The sequence below is a fragment of the Halichoeres trimaculatus genome, unplaced genomic scaffold, assembly GCF_033239565.1.
Source record: "Halichoeres trimaculatus isolate MK-OKI-2021-1 unplaced genomic scaffold, fHalTri1.1 fHalTri1_scaffold_21, whole genome shotgun sequence".
In the NCBI taxonomy this organism is placed as follows: domain Eukaryota; kingdom Metazoa; phylum Chordata; class Actinopteri; order Labriformes; family Labridae; genus Halichoeres; species Halichoeres trimaculatus.
The window spans coordinates 11,765,001-11,783,451 of NW_027437199.1; the positions used below are offsets into that span (position 1 = coordinate 11,765,001).

At 39.0% G+C, this 18,451-nt stretch overlaps 1 protein-coding gene across 1 annotated transcript in view; it reads left to right on the forward strand.

The window, feature by feature from the left end:
• Positions 1-18,441, forward strand: part of podxl (podocalyxin-like) — a 27,094-nt gene extending 8,653 nt beyond the window's left edge. The window contains exons 2-8 of the mRNA XM_074697954.1: positions 10,388-11,059; positions 11,860-12,053; positions 12,132-12,155; positions 14,627-14,759; positions 14,834-14,877; positions 14,969-15,088; positions 15,272-18,441. Coding sequence (XP_074554055.1) covers positions 10,388-11,059; positions 11,860-12,053; positions 12,132-12,155; positions 14,627-14,759; positions 14,834-14,877; positions 14,969-15,088; positions 15,272-15,466 — 1,382 coding nt within the window. The 3' untranslated portion in view covers positions 15,467-18,441. The remainder of the gene's footprint in view (positions 1-10,387; positions 11,060-11,859; positions 12,054-12,131; positions 12,156-14,626; positions 14,760-14,833; positions 14,878-14,968; positions 15,089-15,271) is intronic.
• The last annotated feature ends 10 nt before the right edge of the window (positions 18,442-18,451 follow it).

An 18,451-nucleotide genomic window follows, 5' to 3' on the forward strand; every position in this document is an offset into this window, starting at 1 on the left:
CATCACAGTAAAACTTGACAACAACTTTTATTCTGCATCACTTTAATTTTTTTTTAATTTAAGCTCTTAATTTAACCTTTTTTCCATGATAAATTTGTAACATTTTGCCAGTGGTTCAACTTTAAAACACTAAAATACAGAATTTACTTTGACTTAAATTCTTTGCATTGTGACTTTATTTTCTAACTTAACCCTTGTCCTTAACTTTTCTCTTAAAATCTGTTTTAACATCTATTTTAACTTTTTTCTTTTAATCTTATTGTTTTACTTATTAATTTCAATATGCCTTTTAACTGAATTTTAATTGTTTTCTTTTAATTTGTTCTGATTGTGAAGCACTTTGAATTGCCTTGCTGAAATGTGCTATATAAAGAATCTTGCCTTGTAACAACGAAATTTAATTTTATAAATTAAACTTACTGCATCATGACTTAATTTTAACTTTCATTTTGTACTTTTGGACCTTTTTTTCAATTTTACTCATGTGAATATTTTTTCCCCTTTAATCTCGCACATTAAAACTTCCTTTTTAAAATCGTAATTGTTCAAAATAATTTTTTTCTGTCTTTCTAGCCAAAAATCCTGTTTAAAAACATCAGCGGAATAAGATTAAGCTAAGAAGCTTTGTCAGTCCAGAGGTGTGTGTGTGTGTGTGTGTGTGTGTGTGTGTGTGTGTGTGTGTGTGTGTGTGTGTGTGTGTGTGTGTGTGTGTGTGTGTGTGTTGCGCTAACATTGAACTTTTACCATTAGTGCACCTCACAGCTAGCATAAACACGCATACCAGACTGGTTTCCAAGGACAGGGAGTGTGTTGTTTGAGGATAATGTGTGCTAGGCTTTTACTGTGTTTTTTTTTTGTGTGTGTGTGTGTGTGTGTATGTGTGTGTGTGTGTGTGTGTGGTCACTTCCATGTGGCCGTTAGATTTACGGCATCTCAAACCCTTCTTTACTTTCTCCCCCTTCCTCCCTGGCTCCTCCCTTTCACTTGTCTCTCATTTATTCCTGCAGAGTGTTCTTACATTCACAGCTCCTCTCCTCCCTCACAATGTAAAGACCCCTCCCTCTGTTCCTCCCCCCTGCTGAATTACCCTTCTCCCTGGGATGAGGATTTGGGGGGGCGGCGGAGCTCCTAAAGGTCCGGTTTGCAGCAGAGGTCTGCATTGAGGGAGCAGCCTGTGCTTGCATGGCTGCACGTGGGGGCTGGAGAGTCTTTGTGTGGGCTGTCAGCAAGCTAACAGGGCTGCTTTGTCCTGATGGGGCTTTGAGGCGACAGCTACATTTATTTATTTACTCTCTGTAGTGCATGTTCATGCTCAGACGCACATCTGACTGAGTTACAGTCACAGGGTCAAGAAAAATGGACGGACATCTGACACACACTCAGAAACTGTGCTGGTGGAGATTTCATTCTTTTAAAGATTCAATAATAAGGTAACTGTGTCCTAAAGCATCTCCAGCCCCAGCTTTCCTTTTTCTTAAATTGAGCCATGAGTTAACATCATGCTGGAAAGAATTGAAACTACAAAGTGAGGCCTTAAACTCACTGATTCCAGCATAGTTTCTCTCCTGCTGGGCTTTTAAGACACTTTATGCACATCCAGTTTCTTTAAAAGTCTTTTTTCCTTAAAGAAATGCAAGTAAAATCAATCTTTTTGATCACTCTATCAAATTATAACATGTTTTTTTCCTAATGCAATTCCTGTCAAAAATTAAAATATCTTAAATATTTTGAGTGCATGCTATTCAGTTTTGGTTCCTGAGGCTAAGTCTCTCTGCTCTAGCAGCTGCTGTGTTAGAAAGTAGCACCACGGTTTTCTAAAAGGCACGTCCAAAAACTGAAATCTTATTAAGTATTTTGGTCTAACTTTAAGTAAAAATAAGTAAAAATTGTCTTATTTTACTTGGTATAAGACAAATTTAACTAGTCAGTCCAGGAAAATGTCTTCTTTTAAGTTATTTAAAAACAAAAACGAGGTCTTAATTGCTTGTAACAAGTAAAGAAAATCTGCCAATGGAAGAAGAAAAATTTGCATAAAAAAATGCTTGAAACTAGAATAATGTCTTAATACAAGTAACTTTTCTCTTGTTGCATTGGTAGATTTCAGATCAGACCTCATTTTTGTCTTTGAATAACTTGAAATGAGACATTTTTCTTGACTGGTCAGGTGAATGTGGCTCATATCAAGACTAAAAAAGACATTTTCTAATGAAAATAAGATAAAACACTAGATAAAATTTCTGTTTTTCCAGTGCACTTTTGAACTCCCTAATGGCCCCGTTGATAAGTCAAAAGTAACATGCTCTTTGTGTCACATGAAATTTTTATGTAGAGTGAAAACACACTGAGGGATTCAGTGAGATGCTGACCAATAACTTATATTGGAAGTGACTAAAAAAAAATGTGAAATGATGTCAGTGTTAAAATAAAGTATCACAAAAACACTTTGGATTTGAGTTACTTCCTCTGAGCGAAGCATGCAGGCGCAACTTGATGTATCAGTGGGTAAAAGGCAGACAGAGCACTATTAGGAGTGTTTGAATCACCACAAAACTGTGGGTGAAACTAAACTGAAGAAGTTAACTACAGCACTTTCCAAAAGCAGTGTTTCTCAAATCGTGGTCCGCGGACCACTAGTGGTCTGCCAGTGCCCCCTAGTGGTCCGCAAAGACAGTGAGGAAATTGTATTTTTTTAATGGAACATTCACAAAAAAAGAGGGGGTGGGGGTGCAAGTTGTTGGGCTACTACGCAAATTGATAAAATCTACAAAAATTGGTTCATAAAAGCATTAAGTAATTTAATTTAATATAAGTACTCAAGTATTTAAATACTAGAAATTTTAAGTATTTTGGAATAATGTCTGAATAATGTAGTTATACTCAGTTTTTGCGGTCCATTTTCTCCCTCATTCTAAAAGAAAATAAACAAAACACCAAACTATGAGGAAATGAGTGCACTTTTTTACTCTGGTCTCTGTCATTTTGAAAAAACTTGTTCTAATTAAAGGGAATTAAAGAAATAAAATGTACAGTTTTAATCATAAGTATAATTGTCATATAATCCATTTTCAAAATAATCGTTAGCTGCAGCCCTAGCAAGTTGTAACATGTATGATCCGAGTTTATAGCATATGAATTTGTTCTCTGGGGTGTTGTTCTGGGGCTGTTTAGCTCGTGGTGGTCCGCAACAGTTTTCTGGGGAATAAGTGGTCCTTGGTCTGAAAAAATTTGGATTAGATTAGATTTAGATTTATTGGTCCCGTAGGGATATTCATTTTCACTGACTGTACATTACAGAAAGAGACTTTGCACATCACAGACATCAAACAATAACAACAAACATTGCACATCACAGACATCAAACAATAACAACAAACATTGCACATTACAGACATCAAAAACATAACAGTGGGACATTGACAGAAAAACATCAGTGACAGGCTGGTCAGACAGATCAGCGGGGCCTGCTGTTAAGGGCGGCTATAACTTTGGGGATCAGGCTTTTACCGAAACGGGCTGTCCTTGGTTTTTTCGACCTGTACCTGCGCCCTTTGAGAAACACTGACCTAGAGAAAGTGTCCCCTCAGTTTAATATGTGAGGACATAACGGCCTCCCATAGCTGAACTATCAGACCCTTTAACCTCATCTGGAGTTAAAGAGGAAGCAAGACATGTCTAAAATCAGCGCTGGACATCCCTAATGGCCGTGCGGCTGAATGGGAACAAATGATATCAATAGTATCTTGTGAGGCCTTGAGCAATAAAACTGTCTCGTCTGTTCTCCGGTGTGTGTGGCGCTGTGTGTGTGTTCATGGGGACATTTGTTTACAACATGGCAGCCAGGAAGGGAAGACAATTTAACCCGTCTCCACCCTCAGGCTGCTCTGTCGTTCTCCTTTAATGTGTGCGGGCGGAGGTTCTCACACCGGACAGGATGGGGGTGACGCCCTGGAAGCAAACAGTAGGACCTCCTGGAGGGAGGGCAAAGAGGCAGAGAGGACCCCTTGACCTCCTCTGGACATGCACATAGTCTGAGTGAAATCAGGCCAACCACCGTCACACTCCGGAGGACGACTTAAGAGCAGCTTCAGCGGTAGACCAGGGTAGAGGATGGAGAAATGGGAGGGTACATTTCTGGAGCTAATGATATTTACTCAAGAGTGATTCAGATTCTCTGCTTCCTACAGGGCCTGATTCATGTCATGAAATCAGAGATCTCAGCCAGACGGTTTCAAGCCATCCCGTCTCTCGATGGTCAAGGAGTTTGATCTGATTTCAGGATGTGGTTACCGATTCTTTGTCCAATCAGTCTCCAAGAGTGTGTGGTATCTGTACCACAATGTTTTACTGCAGAGCTTTCTTTTCTTGGAAATGTGAATATTACATGTGTAATATTCCTCATTGTTAAAGGAGTGAGCTGGGAGATGTCACCAACCAGGTGATGCCATAGACTGTATGAAGAGTGGACAGTGTGGCCCCACCATTTACCATTGTACGGTTTTGAAGCCAAAATACCCCCATCACAGGCGCCGCCATTGGCAGCCAATGTGCAACCAGGATCTGTGCAGTAGAGACTATGAGGGATTCTGAGAGAATCTGAGTGGAGCTGGGTGAGAAAAATAATAATAATTTTTTTCTTTCCAGAGTCTAATCACTTCTTGACTTCTTGAAATGAGGACTTGAATACAAGGCAGCCAAATGATATTTTCAAATCATAACAACGATCGGACGTTAGAAATATTTCTACAAGGTGTATTAAATTTGCAAAGTTTGACCACAGCCCATCTGGAATGACTGGGGAGACAGATTTTTTGACCCATACTGCAGCCAGCCACCAGGGGGAGCAGTTTTTGTGGTGACCTCACTTCAAGTTGAGCAAGATGGCGTCCATTTTTTTTTTTTACAGTCTATGGATGATGCAGCATACAAGCATGGCAGCAAACATAAACAAAACCATACCAAGATACAAGTGAAAAATTGAAAAATATCAGACTTTGGTGTTATTCACACATAAGCTACTCCTTGTTTTTTGTTATTTTTCACTGTGATAGCTAGTGGACAATGTGAGTCACCCTCCAAGGTTGTTGATTATCTGAAGTCTTGTATAATTGCACAAGCTTCTGTGAGATCTCATGGCACATGAAAAAGCGTGTCGCCCAAACATCTTCAAATGGACGTTGACAGCCGTACGCAGTCTCCTTCTGTATGTTAATGTATGGTCCATAAACTGAGACAAGAACAATAGGAAAGGCTGGCACCGCACCAAAGTGGTAGGTCGATTGAGTCGAGACTTTTGACAGAATTAGAATTCACACACAGGATTAAATCAACAGAGTGTTTCCTGTCTCCGGGGAGAGCCAAGAAACAGAAAGAAGAGCCAGGGAAAGGACAGCAGGTTGGTTCTCACACCCTCAGCTGTTTGACCCCCTCACAGTCCACCGGAGCAGGACACACCCCAAGACAAACAGAATAACAACAACAACAGAAAAGTAAGCGTCATAGTCAGAGGAACAAATACCAGCTTTAAACTGGAATGCTTGTTTTCTACAGCAGTGCATCGACTTTAAATTCGAAGGCTTCCTAGAATAGATAAAGGATAATGTATAGTGAACAGGTGATTAGGGGAACTAGAATCCTGACATGGTGAGCAAACTTTTAGTTTGTTGTTTCCAAACTAAGAGTTCCTCTCATGTCTCAAAACTAAACACACTACAAAAGAGCCAAATACCGATAACACTGATCTTTTCTAAATCACAACTTCCTTTTTAATGGCTGTTAAACAAGCTCTACTTCTGTTATCTCAAGGACGTTAAATCAGAAATCAAAAAAACTTCATTAATCCCAGTAAGAAAATTTGGTAAAATGAAAGTGTTGGGCTTTTAGTCCATACTGTCCCTCTGGTAGCTATTAAGTAGTTTTACATGATCTATAGCTAGTTTTTAAATCCCTATTTTTTCCACTCTGGTTTTATAGGAAAGCCGTATTTTTGCCTCTGTCTGAAATGTTTCATTTTAGCTGCTGTCTCTTTAAAACTTCCCTTTCCACAAACCCCTTTCGCTCTGATTGGCCAGGCCTCTGGAGGCCTGTTTGGGTAGGTCTCAGTGATGGCGGCTCAGCCCTCCAACGTATCATAAACCAGTTAGAAAGGCCTCATGCAATGACCTCATCATTTCAGTAAGTCTCATGAAGCTCTTGTAGGACAGACAGATCAGTTTACAGGTAGATTTCTATGACATATGAACATGTGGTTTGAAAATCTGCACACGTGTAGCATGGAAATTCATCATTGATATTTTTTATCCATGTTTAAAATATTGAAAAACATAAAGTCTTAAAGTTAGCTTATCTACAAATCACTCAGACAAAAAGTCAGTAACAAGCAACGTAAGCTCTGTTTTAAACTACTGGAATGTTGTTTCGGTTTTTACAAGTGTCAAATTGAAGAAACAAGTGCAGACTTATGTTTGTCACTTTTAGAAGTCTTCTATAAAGAAATGAGGCTGATGTTTTCCCAAGTCAGCAGCTGGTTAAGTTTTTACAAGTAAACAAACCAGGGTTTAGAAAAGATGCATGAAGTGTTGAAGTGAGAGGGAGGCAGTGATGGTGATTTGACAGAGTACAGGTGCTGATGTGTGTGTGAGTGTGTGTGTGTGCGTTTTCATGGAGGAATGTGTGGGTGAGGTAAAAACAGCTCTGGTACTGATAGCAGCGGATCAGCCGGTGCTGTCGCCCAGTGAGAAACAGATGCATCAGTGACAGCAGAGGGTCAGCAGGGTTCAGAGGGAGGAAAACGCCACACCTCACCTGGGGCTGGGGGGGATTCCTGGTATTTAAAAGCTTTTAACAGGAAAGATCCGGTCACTGTGTCAACTTCAATCTGTGCATCATCTCAGGAAAACTCTGACTCTAAGCCAGCCTGAGTTTCCTTCACATGATGTCATGCTGGAAATACTTACAGCAACATGGTTGAAGGAAATATCTGCAGAACGTTGTAAATGTGTAGTGTTCACAAAAAAAGATTCTGTAGATGACTGTCCTTAGTGGTCTTTCTTTCTTTCTTTCTTTCTTTCTTTCTTTCTTTCTTTTATGAAGGTTAGGAGTTCTAGTCAAAATAGCAACCAAGTAAAATTCCTTTAACACAATTTATTCATCCAATGTTTGACTACTATATGAGTTTAAGTTAATAAACTTAATATTATAGAACAGTGCAGTGTTTTAACTTTTTTTTCCAAGCAAAACTGTTTGCACTTGTTAGGGGGTACTTGGCAGAATAAAAGAAAAGAAAAAAAAACATCATAAAGGGGGTACATCACTGAAAAAAGTTTGAGAACCACTGACGTAGAGCATATGGTTATCAAACAATCAGGCCAGGTTCAATTTCAACACAGCAAAAATCGAAATCGAGGAAAGTGTTTGTATTATTTCTGTCAGAATTGTATCCCACTAAGAGTTATACAAACTATTTAGGTGTCAATTTTCTTTAATCATCTTATAAGAAGTGTTTTTTTCTAGACTCGGCAGGCAAATGTGGATTACAGTAAGTCTAATACGTTTTTTTAAACTTAAAATAAGACATACATGCTGCCTTTGGTTTTAGTGTTTTTCAGTGGACCTGCAGCTCCTCTTTAACACATCCCTTTCCACTCTGTCTTCTGGTTTCCTGCACTTCCCCCTGTCCTGTCCTCTCTGAATATAAAGGAATTAAGTTGAAATAGAAATCAACTTTTCAAGGAGAATTTTTGAAAGCTCAAAAAGTTGGGGCCTTTCTCAGATCAAAAACATGTTCTCTGGGCTCATTTGTCACTTAAAACTGCCTGTAGGTGTTTGTGCATCTGTGTCTCCAGTATTTTTTCATTTGTATTTACTAAAAATTGCTTCAAGCTACTTTACCCTTGAGGAGTTTATAAACATGTTTGAAGAATTGATTTTAATAAGGAGAAAGTTACACTAATGACACAAAGTCTGACCATTCATGCTCCTGTAAAATCTTACACGCCGTCGTTAAGTGTCAACACAGCCAGCGTGGCGTGCACACTTGTTCAAATCAGAGTCCTCCTCTGTAAGGAGAACCTGACAGTCCGTCTCTCTTTGTTTCTACAGGCAGTCAGCTGATAACTGTGTGTGTTTATGATGTGATGTGTGTATGGTGTGTGTTGCAGAGACTGCACAGGCCCCGCTCCACCAGCCTCCACTTGACCACAGCAGCCTCTTATCTGATCTTTGCTGACACCGTCTCCGTTGCATTCATGTGCTGTGGGAAATGTAGATGTTGTTTTGCAGGAAACTGTTGTGTATATTAATTGAAGTCTGGGCAGCTGAGCTTTACATAACCATAAGTGACTGTCTAAAGCACAGAGTGTAAGAGCGTTTGCTGCCTGATGTCACACAAAACAAAAGCTGCTGAAAAGTTTGGAAAGATGAATGAAAGTCCTGAACGAGTACAGGATGATGGAAAAAGATGACATTTTACAAAGGTATCTGCGGAAATAAAACATACTGTCAACAAGGATGAAGCGGCTAGGTGTCAGTGTATGTGTCTCCACATGTATGCTGGCTGTGTGTGGATGTCATATCAGTTGATGGAGGTTAGAAAAGCACGGGGGTGCGGGGGATGTGTGCCATTGTTTTCAGGACTTGGAGTTAGGCAAGGATTATTGGAGGGGCACTCCAAACGGGCCGTGGTCACGGGTGGGGTGCTTCCAACTTTATTGTGTGCAGCATCCTGTCCTGAGTGCTAAAAATAGAGAAACAGAAGGAGACGGAGGGCTGAGGCTGAAGCTCACAGCTGTCAGACCTGCAGGAAGTCCAGGAGCAAGGGTCGACTAGATCAGACCTTACAGAGCCACTTTGACTTTAAAGACTCACCGTTGGGCTAAGTAAGCTTATCAATATGCTCATAATGAGACTGAAGAAGCTCCAAATGAAGCTGTGGCTGTCCCTGAAAAACATTTGGGCTGTGGAGACAAGAAATTAACAAAACACATTATTTTCAAAAAGAAGCCAATAGGGAAGTTTTTTTAACCTGCATTATTTTCATGGCCACTGAACTTGTTTCTTGGTTTTCTGGTGTAGATAAATGATGAGCAGAAGGTGATATTGCAAAGTACTAAAGAGAGAAGACATTCGAGGAGATATAATGCATAGAGATACAGGGAGGGTTGCTAAAGTGCTACCACCACCTTTTCACAGCTGCCTTTTATTAGAAACTTTAAACGAATCATTTTAGTAATATTTCTTGTTAAAAAAAAAAAATAGGACAATTTTGCAACTCTGCACTGCGAGTTTTATCTTAAATATAAAATCTGTTTTCACTTTTTTTTTTTTTTAATCTTATTTTGTTTTATTATATCTTATTAATTCTAATCTGTTTTTTTATTATTGAATTTGAATTGTATTCTTTTAATTTGTTCTGTCTGTACAGCACTTTGAATTGCCTTGCTGAAATGTGCTATATAAATAAACTTGCCTTGCTTCCCAGTCACAGAGCTTAGTAGGGCTGGGACGATGTGCTAGTCTAGGGATTCGATTGTATTATAATTTTTGGAGTACTGATTTGATTTAGATCGTAATTCTTTGATATTTACAATTCTTAGTTTGCTTTTTTAACACCAGACTATGTGAAAAAGTTAAATGATGATAATGTCTACAGACTATATCAGGAGCCATATTTTCCCATAACTTCACGTGAGTCATAGAGAACATTTCCCCCTCTACAGGACAAAAGTGGTTTCTTTTTTCCCAGTCCAATTTATAAACAAAGACTGAAATTAAGAATTTGAATTAAAAAAAAAAAAAAAAAAAAAGATTTTTATGACAAAGAATCCTGATTTTTTTATTTTCAAACAAAAAAATCCCGATATATCGATTTACGATTTTTTTTTCTCTCAACCGTAGAACTTAGGGTCTGCAGTGTTTGCAGTTATATCTCTTAAGAGATGCACTGCACATCAGGCTTCTGTGTAGGTTCAGGGCTTTGTGCACCTGGAGTGTATGCTGTGGAGTTGATGCTACTTATAATGAACTGTCCTTCTGAAGCCTTGGGTCTATTATTGCTGTCACCACCAGCCAAAGTGCCCATGTTTGGATAAAAGGATAGAAACAAGCTGGTGGTTTGGGGTTGTCACTGAAGCAGCATATGTACCAGAGGTAGCCCAGCCCTGAATCACATCCTGCTTTAAAACACTTTAGTTGAGGAAGACTTTGACCCAAAAAAGCTGTAAGAATAGATTTATCAAGAGATTTATCCCACTCTTTCTGCATCCAGTGAACCCCAGTTTTAGGATAGTAACTTACCATGCGTATGTGCTGGGTTATTTATAGAATCTAATATCAGTCAAATCTCCACCACTGTAACATCCTTTTCGTGATAAATCTGTTCCTCCCTCTACAGGCGTCCTGTTTCACATCTGTACAGCTGATGACAGTTCCAGTGCTCCACCTGTGTCATCGAGCGCTCCCACCTCTACAGCCTCTCCGACTGTGGTGGCAGCTGGCAAAGACACAGTACAAACTTCACCACCTGTTGACACCAAGGCTGCTGTTAGCACAACTGTATCACCACCTGATGCTCAAACCACTACACCGACTCAGGCACCCACAACTGTAGCCCCCACGTCAAGTGCCACAGTAGCTGCTCCCGCCAAACCAACAAGTAACGCAGCACCCACCCAATCTACTACAGGCAACGTCCCGACTGACCGACCAGCAGCTCCCACCACCATCGTCTCAGGAGCTCCTACCACTCTACAGGATATTACCACCACTGCCACTGTCACTGCAGGCCCCACTACAACCAAGACTCTGGACGCAGCTGCAACCACCACCAGCGGCGGTGGCAGCAGCAGCAGTGGAGGTTTAGCAGTGACCACCGGTGCTACTACAACACAGGCATCAAATGTTGCAGGTGTGGATCTTAGTGGGACGAGTGCACCTGGAACACAGCAAGGAGTTCAAGACAATGTGGGGACAACGAAGAGCTCCACGGATGCTGCTCCATCAGGGGCGCCAACCACCAGTCACACCGCCATCAACTCAGAGACAAGCCAGCAGGCAGGGAAAGGAGGTAAGAGCTCTGGACTCAAGGATGACAAAACATGAGATCTTGTGTTCAGGAAGTTTAAAAGTTTAAAAACTTAACAAAACTTTGGTAAATGAGGTGTCCTCTAGCCCTCCGTCCTGTTTACCTTGGGCTGTTAGAAGAAGCTATGAGGGAGGTCATGAAACTTATCAGCAGAGGGCAAAAGATACCATTTGTTACAGATTCAAAAAGTCATCATTACTTTACAGTTAATAATTGTAAAGAGCTACCAATTAAAACATTACTTCATCACTCTTTATCCTACAAAATATTGTCTTGAACAACAAAAAAAAAAAGTGAAAAAGAAGATCTATTTGAATTGAAGAGTGCCTCATTTTTATATCAGATGGTGATGATGCTCATGGGAAATGCAGTTTTATTCTCACTCCAGATTTTATCTACAGGAGTCACCAGAATCAACCTGACAGGAAAACTTTTCACAGTGTCTCTAACTTTAATGTTATCTGTGAAAGAGTCGCAGCAAAAAAAAAAAAAAAAAAAAAAAAAGGTAAATCATTTTTTGAATTGTAAACACCATGGATAGTTTTTTTCTCTCTACACACATTTACATCAAATATTTAATAGTCAGAGTTGACTTAAGTAAGTTTTCTTGGTCAAGATTGAAAAGACAAAATAAGTAATTAAATTTAATTTCTGTAAAAGTGCTACAGAAACAGAATCTATGAGAGTTTATAAAAGGTTGTTTCTGATTGGCTAAGAAAGCATCACTAAACCATCACTTGTACACAGTGTTCTTACTGTAGTCATACTTCTTTTTTCTGAAGATACAGAGAAAATAACAGTGACAGTAACAAACGGGCAGCCAACAGCATCAAGGACTGCGCAGCCTCCTGTGAACACGGGGACCACCCTCAACCCCCCCACCAAGTCAGCAGAGACCTCAGGGACCAGAACAGAAGCCACTGCCCCCCTGACCACCATCAACACCCTCACAGATGCTCAGACCAAAAAGTTCCAGGTGTGTTTTGAACCTTTCTACTCGTAAAAAAAATGATTTTCATACATTTCACTGATGATTTATTTCCTTTTTTTACAGTATTCTCTAAATGCAGGAAAGGAGGTAAGATTTCACTTCATTTGTACTTTTCTGTCTTTAAATCTGCATCAGAATGTTTCTATTCCTGAACAGTCCATGTGATAATAAACACAGTTCCTGCTTCGACTCTCCTCAAACCTCTGCTATTGTCCCGCTCATGGGAGGCAGACCCGCACCCTTCCACTCCTTTCTTCTCTGACATTTACTCCCAAACGTTCAGTCTAATTAAAGATGTTGATTTACTGCGCAACATCCTGCAGGGAGAACGAAAACAATAAGATCTGTTGTTTTTAATAATCTGCCGTCATGCCCTTTGAGGATGCAGTTACCATGCTTGGGTCGTATGTTAAACTTCTGCCCCTGTGAGTTAAATTATTAAGTAAGAAAGGTCAAAATGAGACGATGCATGAATACATTTTTCATACTTTGCAGAATTAATTTCAACAACTTGAGTGACCAACACTGTGACCACAAAAAACAGCTGTGTGTCTTGGAACAAAGAAATGAATCATATGTTGAAATGAACACAGTGCCTTACAGTGAAGCATGGCGGTGTCTCCGTGATGCTCTGCAGCTGCTTTTTTCCTGGCACTGGAGACCTGCAATGTGTGGAGAGCAAGATTAATTTTGCGTAGTATCAGGAAATCCTTGGAGAAAATGTCATGCTACTTGTAAAAAGCTAGATTTAAAGTGATTCAAAGTGATTTAAAGCATAAAAATCAAAGGGAAAAAAGAGAAACAGAGCAGTGACTAAAGAATCAGAGAGCATTTCAACTAGCTTAAAATATGATTTATCTGTATTTTATGATATCAGATACCACAGCAATGCAGAAACACATTATGTATAATGTGTCAGGGTTTTATGACACTCTGCTAGGATTCTAATAAGTACAACAACCTGCTCACTATTCTGCTCATTATCCAACCTGTTCACTAGTCAGTTGCTGTAACTGATGCTTCACATAAAAATTTGATATTTTGCAGAAAAGTTACTATAAATATGGTTTCATCAGTCTGCTACACTGTGAAATTTAAAACCATAAAAGAGAGAAAACACTGACGTCTACAGCATAGTGACTTGCTCAGTACAACAGACCCACATTGTCAGGTTTAGAAATTAAATATTTTAAATATACTGTGAGATTTTATCACATAAAAATAAATTATAATAAATAACTTCATCAGTACACTTGCATAACTTCCAGGAAGGTAAATTATTCAATACTTATCATGCTTTTCTGGTAAGACCATTTGACAGTTTAATGGGACTAATACTTTAATTGGTTAAAAAATGGATGAAATGTCATATAAAATACTATGACACCAACAGAAATGCAAACTACACACTAAGCATGTTGTTTTAGCCTGTTCAAAGCATATTTTTGATACAAACTCATATTTTTCACTGTTCCAGCTAACTTAAAGGTCCCATATTATGCAAAAATCACTTTATTAAGTCTTTTTTGTAAAATTTGTGGGTCTTTGGCTTTCCTCCCAGCCAACAAAATGTGACATTTAATGACAAAACATGTACTTAGTAGTGCTTGTGAATGTAAAATCCTGACCTAGAATGAGCTGTTCGGATTTTGGGGATTTGCCGACATCAGCGAATCCTTTTTTTCGACCAATCAGGAGCAAGTCTGACCTGATTGATCCACCGGAGTAGATACCCCCGAAAAAATGAAAAATAACACTGATTTGAAGATAATTTTACTGATTTAATAAATGATTTACTTACAGTTTTGTTCCATTAAGATGAGCAGGCACTGTAGAAATATTTGGACCATCAGATTTGGACATAGCTATTTCAGAGACAACAGATGTTTTAAAAACACAAGTTCAGACTTGAAAAACTTCTAACAGGTATGTGACAGTGCAGAGTGATTTGGGACTAGGACTTGGTCCAATGTGGTGTAGAGATGAAACAAAAAGCAGAGAATCTCCTATGTGTGGAGGGTGCATGGTCCTGATCAGGGCCTAGTTTTCCTGACTTATATTATTTTCAATGGAGTGCAGAATATGAACATGACACTAATATTGAAAGGGTTTAAAAAAAATAAATAAACAAATCAAATCCTTCCTTAATAAAAGCAGAAAACAACATTCAGACTTCCCTCCTCTGGGGGTTCCCTCTTAGTGGTCCAGACTCGGACATTTCAGCAAGCAGACAGGAAATGGTGAAGCTCACTATAAAAAACAGATTCCAGTCGCAGGGTGGAAAAAGTGTCTTAGTGAGAACCCTTCCTGCCTTTCACTAGTTTCCTACGTTCCCACACCTCTTTCATAAACTCACCCTCTCTGTCTCTGTCTGGCTGCCGATGCAGCTGTGCTCCTCCATCATGCACCAGAAATAATCCTCACATCACCCCACAGGAAGATGTGACCTCAGCTGCCACACCTTTCACCTTCTTTACAAACTCTAAAAGACAAAAAGAATCAGTGATGATCCACACTAAGGGGACTTTGACTAATGTGATGTTGTATGTTTACCTCAGAAAGAGGAAAAGAAGGAGCTGGTGGAGGTGTGCAGGCAGCTGATGGTGAATATGGAGGATGGAAACTGCACCCTGACTTACCGGCATCACAACGAGAAGATTCAGTTTGACTGTGTGGAGATAAATGGAAAAGGTAAGGCAGATCCTGAATTCTCCTTAAGATTCTTATTTTTTCAAGTAAGTACTAAATAAAACTTTCTGTTGCAGTGAAAACCAACCTGGCAACTCAGATTTATGAAGAAATCACCAGGGTGAGATATGAAGGATTGCTTTGGTTGCTCCCCTTTAATAAATCAAACAGAAGCAACAGTTCGTTAAATGTCTTGTGTTTTCTCCTTAAAGAAACAAACAGATAATAAAACCCTGATAGCCATCCTGGCGTCCTGTGGAGCCCTGCTGATCATGATTGTCATCCTCGCCGTTTGTGCCTCCCACCACCGCAAACCTTACCACGAGAACCAGGTAAGAGGAGACGCCCTCTGAGTGAGACATGTTGAACAGAACACGCTGCCTTACAGCAAAGCATGGCGGTGTTTCTGTGATGCTCTGTGGCTGCTTTGCTCCCTCTGGCACTGGTAGCCTGTAATGTGAAGTGCAAGACGACACATTAGCTGAGACTGAAAAGTCCTTTCTTTCTATCTGCAGCAACACCTGACGGAGGAGCTGCACACGGTGGAGAACGGATACCATGACAACCCCACATTGGAGGTGATGGAGGTGCAGCCGGAGATGCAGGAGAAGAAGATGGCGCTGAATGGAGAGTTCAATGACAGCTGGATCGTCCCCATTGACAACCTGCTGAAGGAGGACATACCTGATGAGGAGGACACTCACCTGTAGAAACGAGGACAGAAGATTGAGGAGAGAGGAAGAGAAAAACAGGAGGAGGAAGAAGAGAACAGAACCTGGCTGCTGGAGATTCTTGTTTCTGGAGAAGAAGACTTTTTTTAAAACAAACAAGCCCACATATTGATGTTTTCATTCACTTCTATTTTTATAAGTATGACCCTCTAATCAAATCATACGCTGACCTCAGGAGCTCAAAAGCATTCTTACAAAGTCCACCAAACTGATTACATTTTTTCCTAAACACTTTTTATACAACTCAAATAAACATAAATGTTCTTCAAGTGTGACGTCCGACAGAGAAACTTCCAAAATATTCCTAAAAGACGCCCAAAGGTCCTAAAACACAAAGCAGAATGTGCCTGTTTTCCAACTTGGGCTCACAAATATTTGATTTGTACACAAGCAGCTGTAAATGAAGCTTTTTTTATTTAATCTACATCAATAAAGAGTTAGAGGATGCTAAGAGGAAAGAAAGGGAACAGTGACATCAGCTGCCTCTGTGGTTTTAGAGTTACTAACGTAGACGAGAGGACCTCAGGATCCTTCACAGCGTCCTGGTGATTTTACCGTAGTGAACTGCCCGAGTTCCTGCTGAAACTTAACACATGACTGCTGCCTTTCTGCTGTGAAACAGGACAAATGAAGTTTAATCAACATGCAACATACTAACTGGAGTACAGAAATCCTAAAGGAACAAAACACAAGTGTATTATTAATATTATTTTGTACATGTGACATTTTTTTTTTTACTCATGCGGGAACAAATTGAATTGCGCTGCAATTAAAAGAAAAACAACTTATCAAAGCAAGCCTTGACTTTTGATCCAATTGGCTTCCCATACATACAGGATAATAAAAAGCCAAAAGCAATGTGAATATATGTTTTCAAAAATGTGCAGATTGAAATGCAAATTTGAAAGTTAATCATCCTGTCTTCAACCAGCTCTTTTTCTGGTTATATCAATATCTATATACAAAAAATTGTTAACACCTTCTTCTCAGCGTAGGAAATAACTCTATAACAACGTCTGACAAAGCTCTCTCAGGGCCCAGCTGTTCAAAATGATCTGATTGGATTAAGGAACAGAGTTTATGGCATCATCTAAGATCTTGTTTTGAATCTGGTTAAACTTTTAGTTTCAGAGCTCTAGAATAAGAGTGGGACATGTTTGATATAAAATGTAAGCTCCCAGCAGAAGGCTGGATTACAGGAAATAAATGGGATTTAACTTACCAAACAAAACCTTTTCTTACAACAATGCTGCTACTTAAACTTAAAAAAACAAAACATTTTGGTTTTTAAATTCTTAATCTTGCCATTGACAGAGTAGATAAATCAAACTGATCAACTAAAAAAAAGTAAAATATTTCTCCCATTGACATAAACAGATAATATATATTTACCAAAAGTTAGTGTCTGGATAACTCAGTGGATTCTGGTGCCCCCTGTAAACAAAAAGTACAGTTTGCATTCTCGAATGAAACTAGTCATCTTTAGAGAGTATTGGTCAAAAGGTTTAGCATGGCCAAATTTTCCATTTCTTATTGAAAATTATGCAGCTGATTATCTCTTTGAATAAATAAACAACTGAAATAATAAAAACAAAAACAAATTATGGAATCAGTTTAAGAACTGAAACATAGGCTAAACTTTTGACTGATTAAAGTAGCCACCTTTGGCTCACTATTTACCTTTTTTCATTTCAAACTATTGCTTAGACTTAACCGTTTGAATTCTAACAGAAAACTGGAAAATTCTGGTGCTCTTAAAACTTTTGGCTAGTAGTGATCAAGATTAATCCAGATTAAAGTCTCTGTGCAGCTGGATCAGATGTAACTCGGACAATCTTAAGGTTTGAAAACTGGGTATGATGTGTTATTTTGTCAGTAATCTCTGTTACTCTTTAAAATTGAGCAAACTTTTCTAAAGACAGATACAGCACTGGAATTTATTCAGTGAAACTCGTTGAACATGACCTTTTTCTCTGCAAGAGGAAACAATCTCAAGAAAAGTTTTTGTATTTTGTAGATCTACTGTTCAACCTCCTCAGGTAGCAAAAATAAATAAATAAATAAATAAATAAATAAATAAAAGAACATACAGAAGAAACTCCTGGAAAATGAAGCAGGATTCAGATAGATTTAGGTAGATTGTTAGGCTTTAAGATTTACACCAAGTGACAAAGCCTGACCTTAAAGGAAAAACATCACAGTGCCAGAAAGTTTTACAACACCCATATTTTTTGTGTCTGTTAGAAAACTGTAGCTGGATTTTTACTGTTTCCAACCTCACTTCTCATTTTCACTTTCTGCTTTGACTTTGCGAGGTAATCATCAGTGACAAAAAACTACTTAAATAATGTGAAAATGTACTTTTACAAGGAAGAGCAGTGTTTTCTCAAGCAAAAATCTCTTCATTTCTCATTCTCAAAAAGAAACACAAAAGTGTCAGCTCCACTGCCAGTTAAACAAAGTAGACAATGAATAATACTGGACTGCTGATGCCTCTTCTTTTACCGATAAGTGAAGTAAACTGTAAATATTTGTATTTTTTCACCGCTGTTGAAGCTGAAGACTTGTAGGCACATTAAAGCCGCCTGTCAGCTGAGCCTGTGCACAGTTCTGTTTGTCGTTTTGGATTTTTTTAATGATCGTCTTCCCTTTTCACCCATTAAGAAGTTAATATATATTCACTTATATACAAGTGAATCCATCAGCTTGGGCACTCCAATCCTGCTTTGATTTTTTTTTTAAATTGTGTGTTTGCGTGTCTATACTTTCACTTTGTTTTTCTATAGCTGTGCTGTTTTCACCAAAGTACGTTATCAGTATTTTATGTATTTATGGTTTGTTTGCTGCGGAAGGCGAACAACAGGGGTCTGACACACTGGAAGCTGTAAATTGTTGATTGCCTTGGCGGTCTTGTTGTTTTACCTGATCAGATTTGCAAATAAAAGGAAGATTTTTTCCCCCACT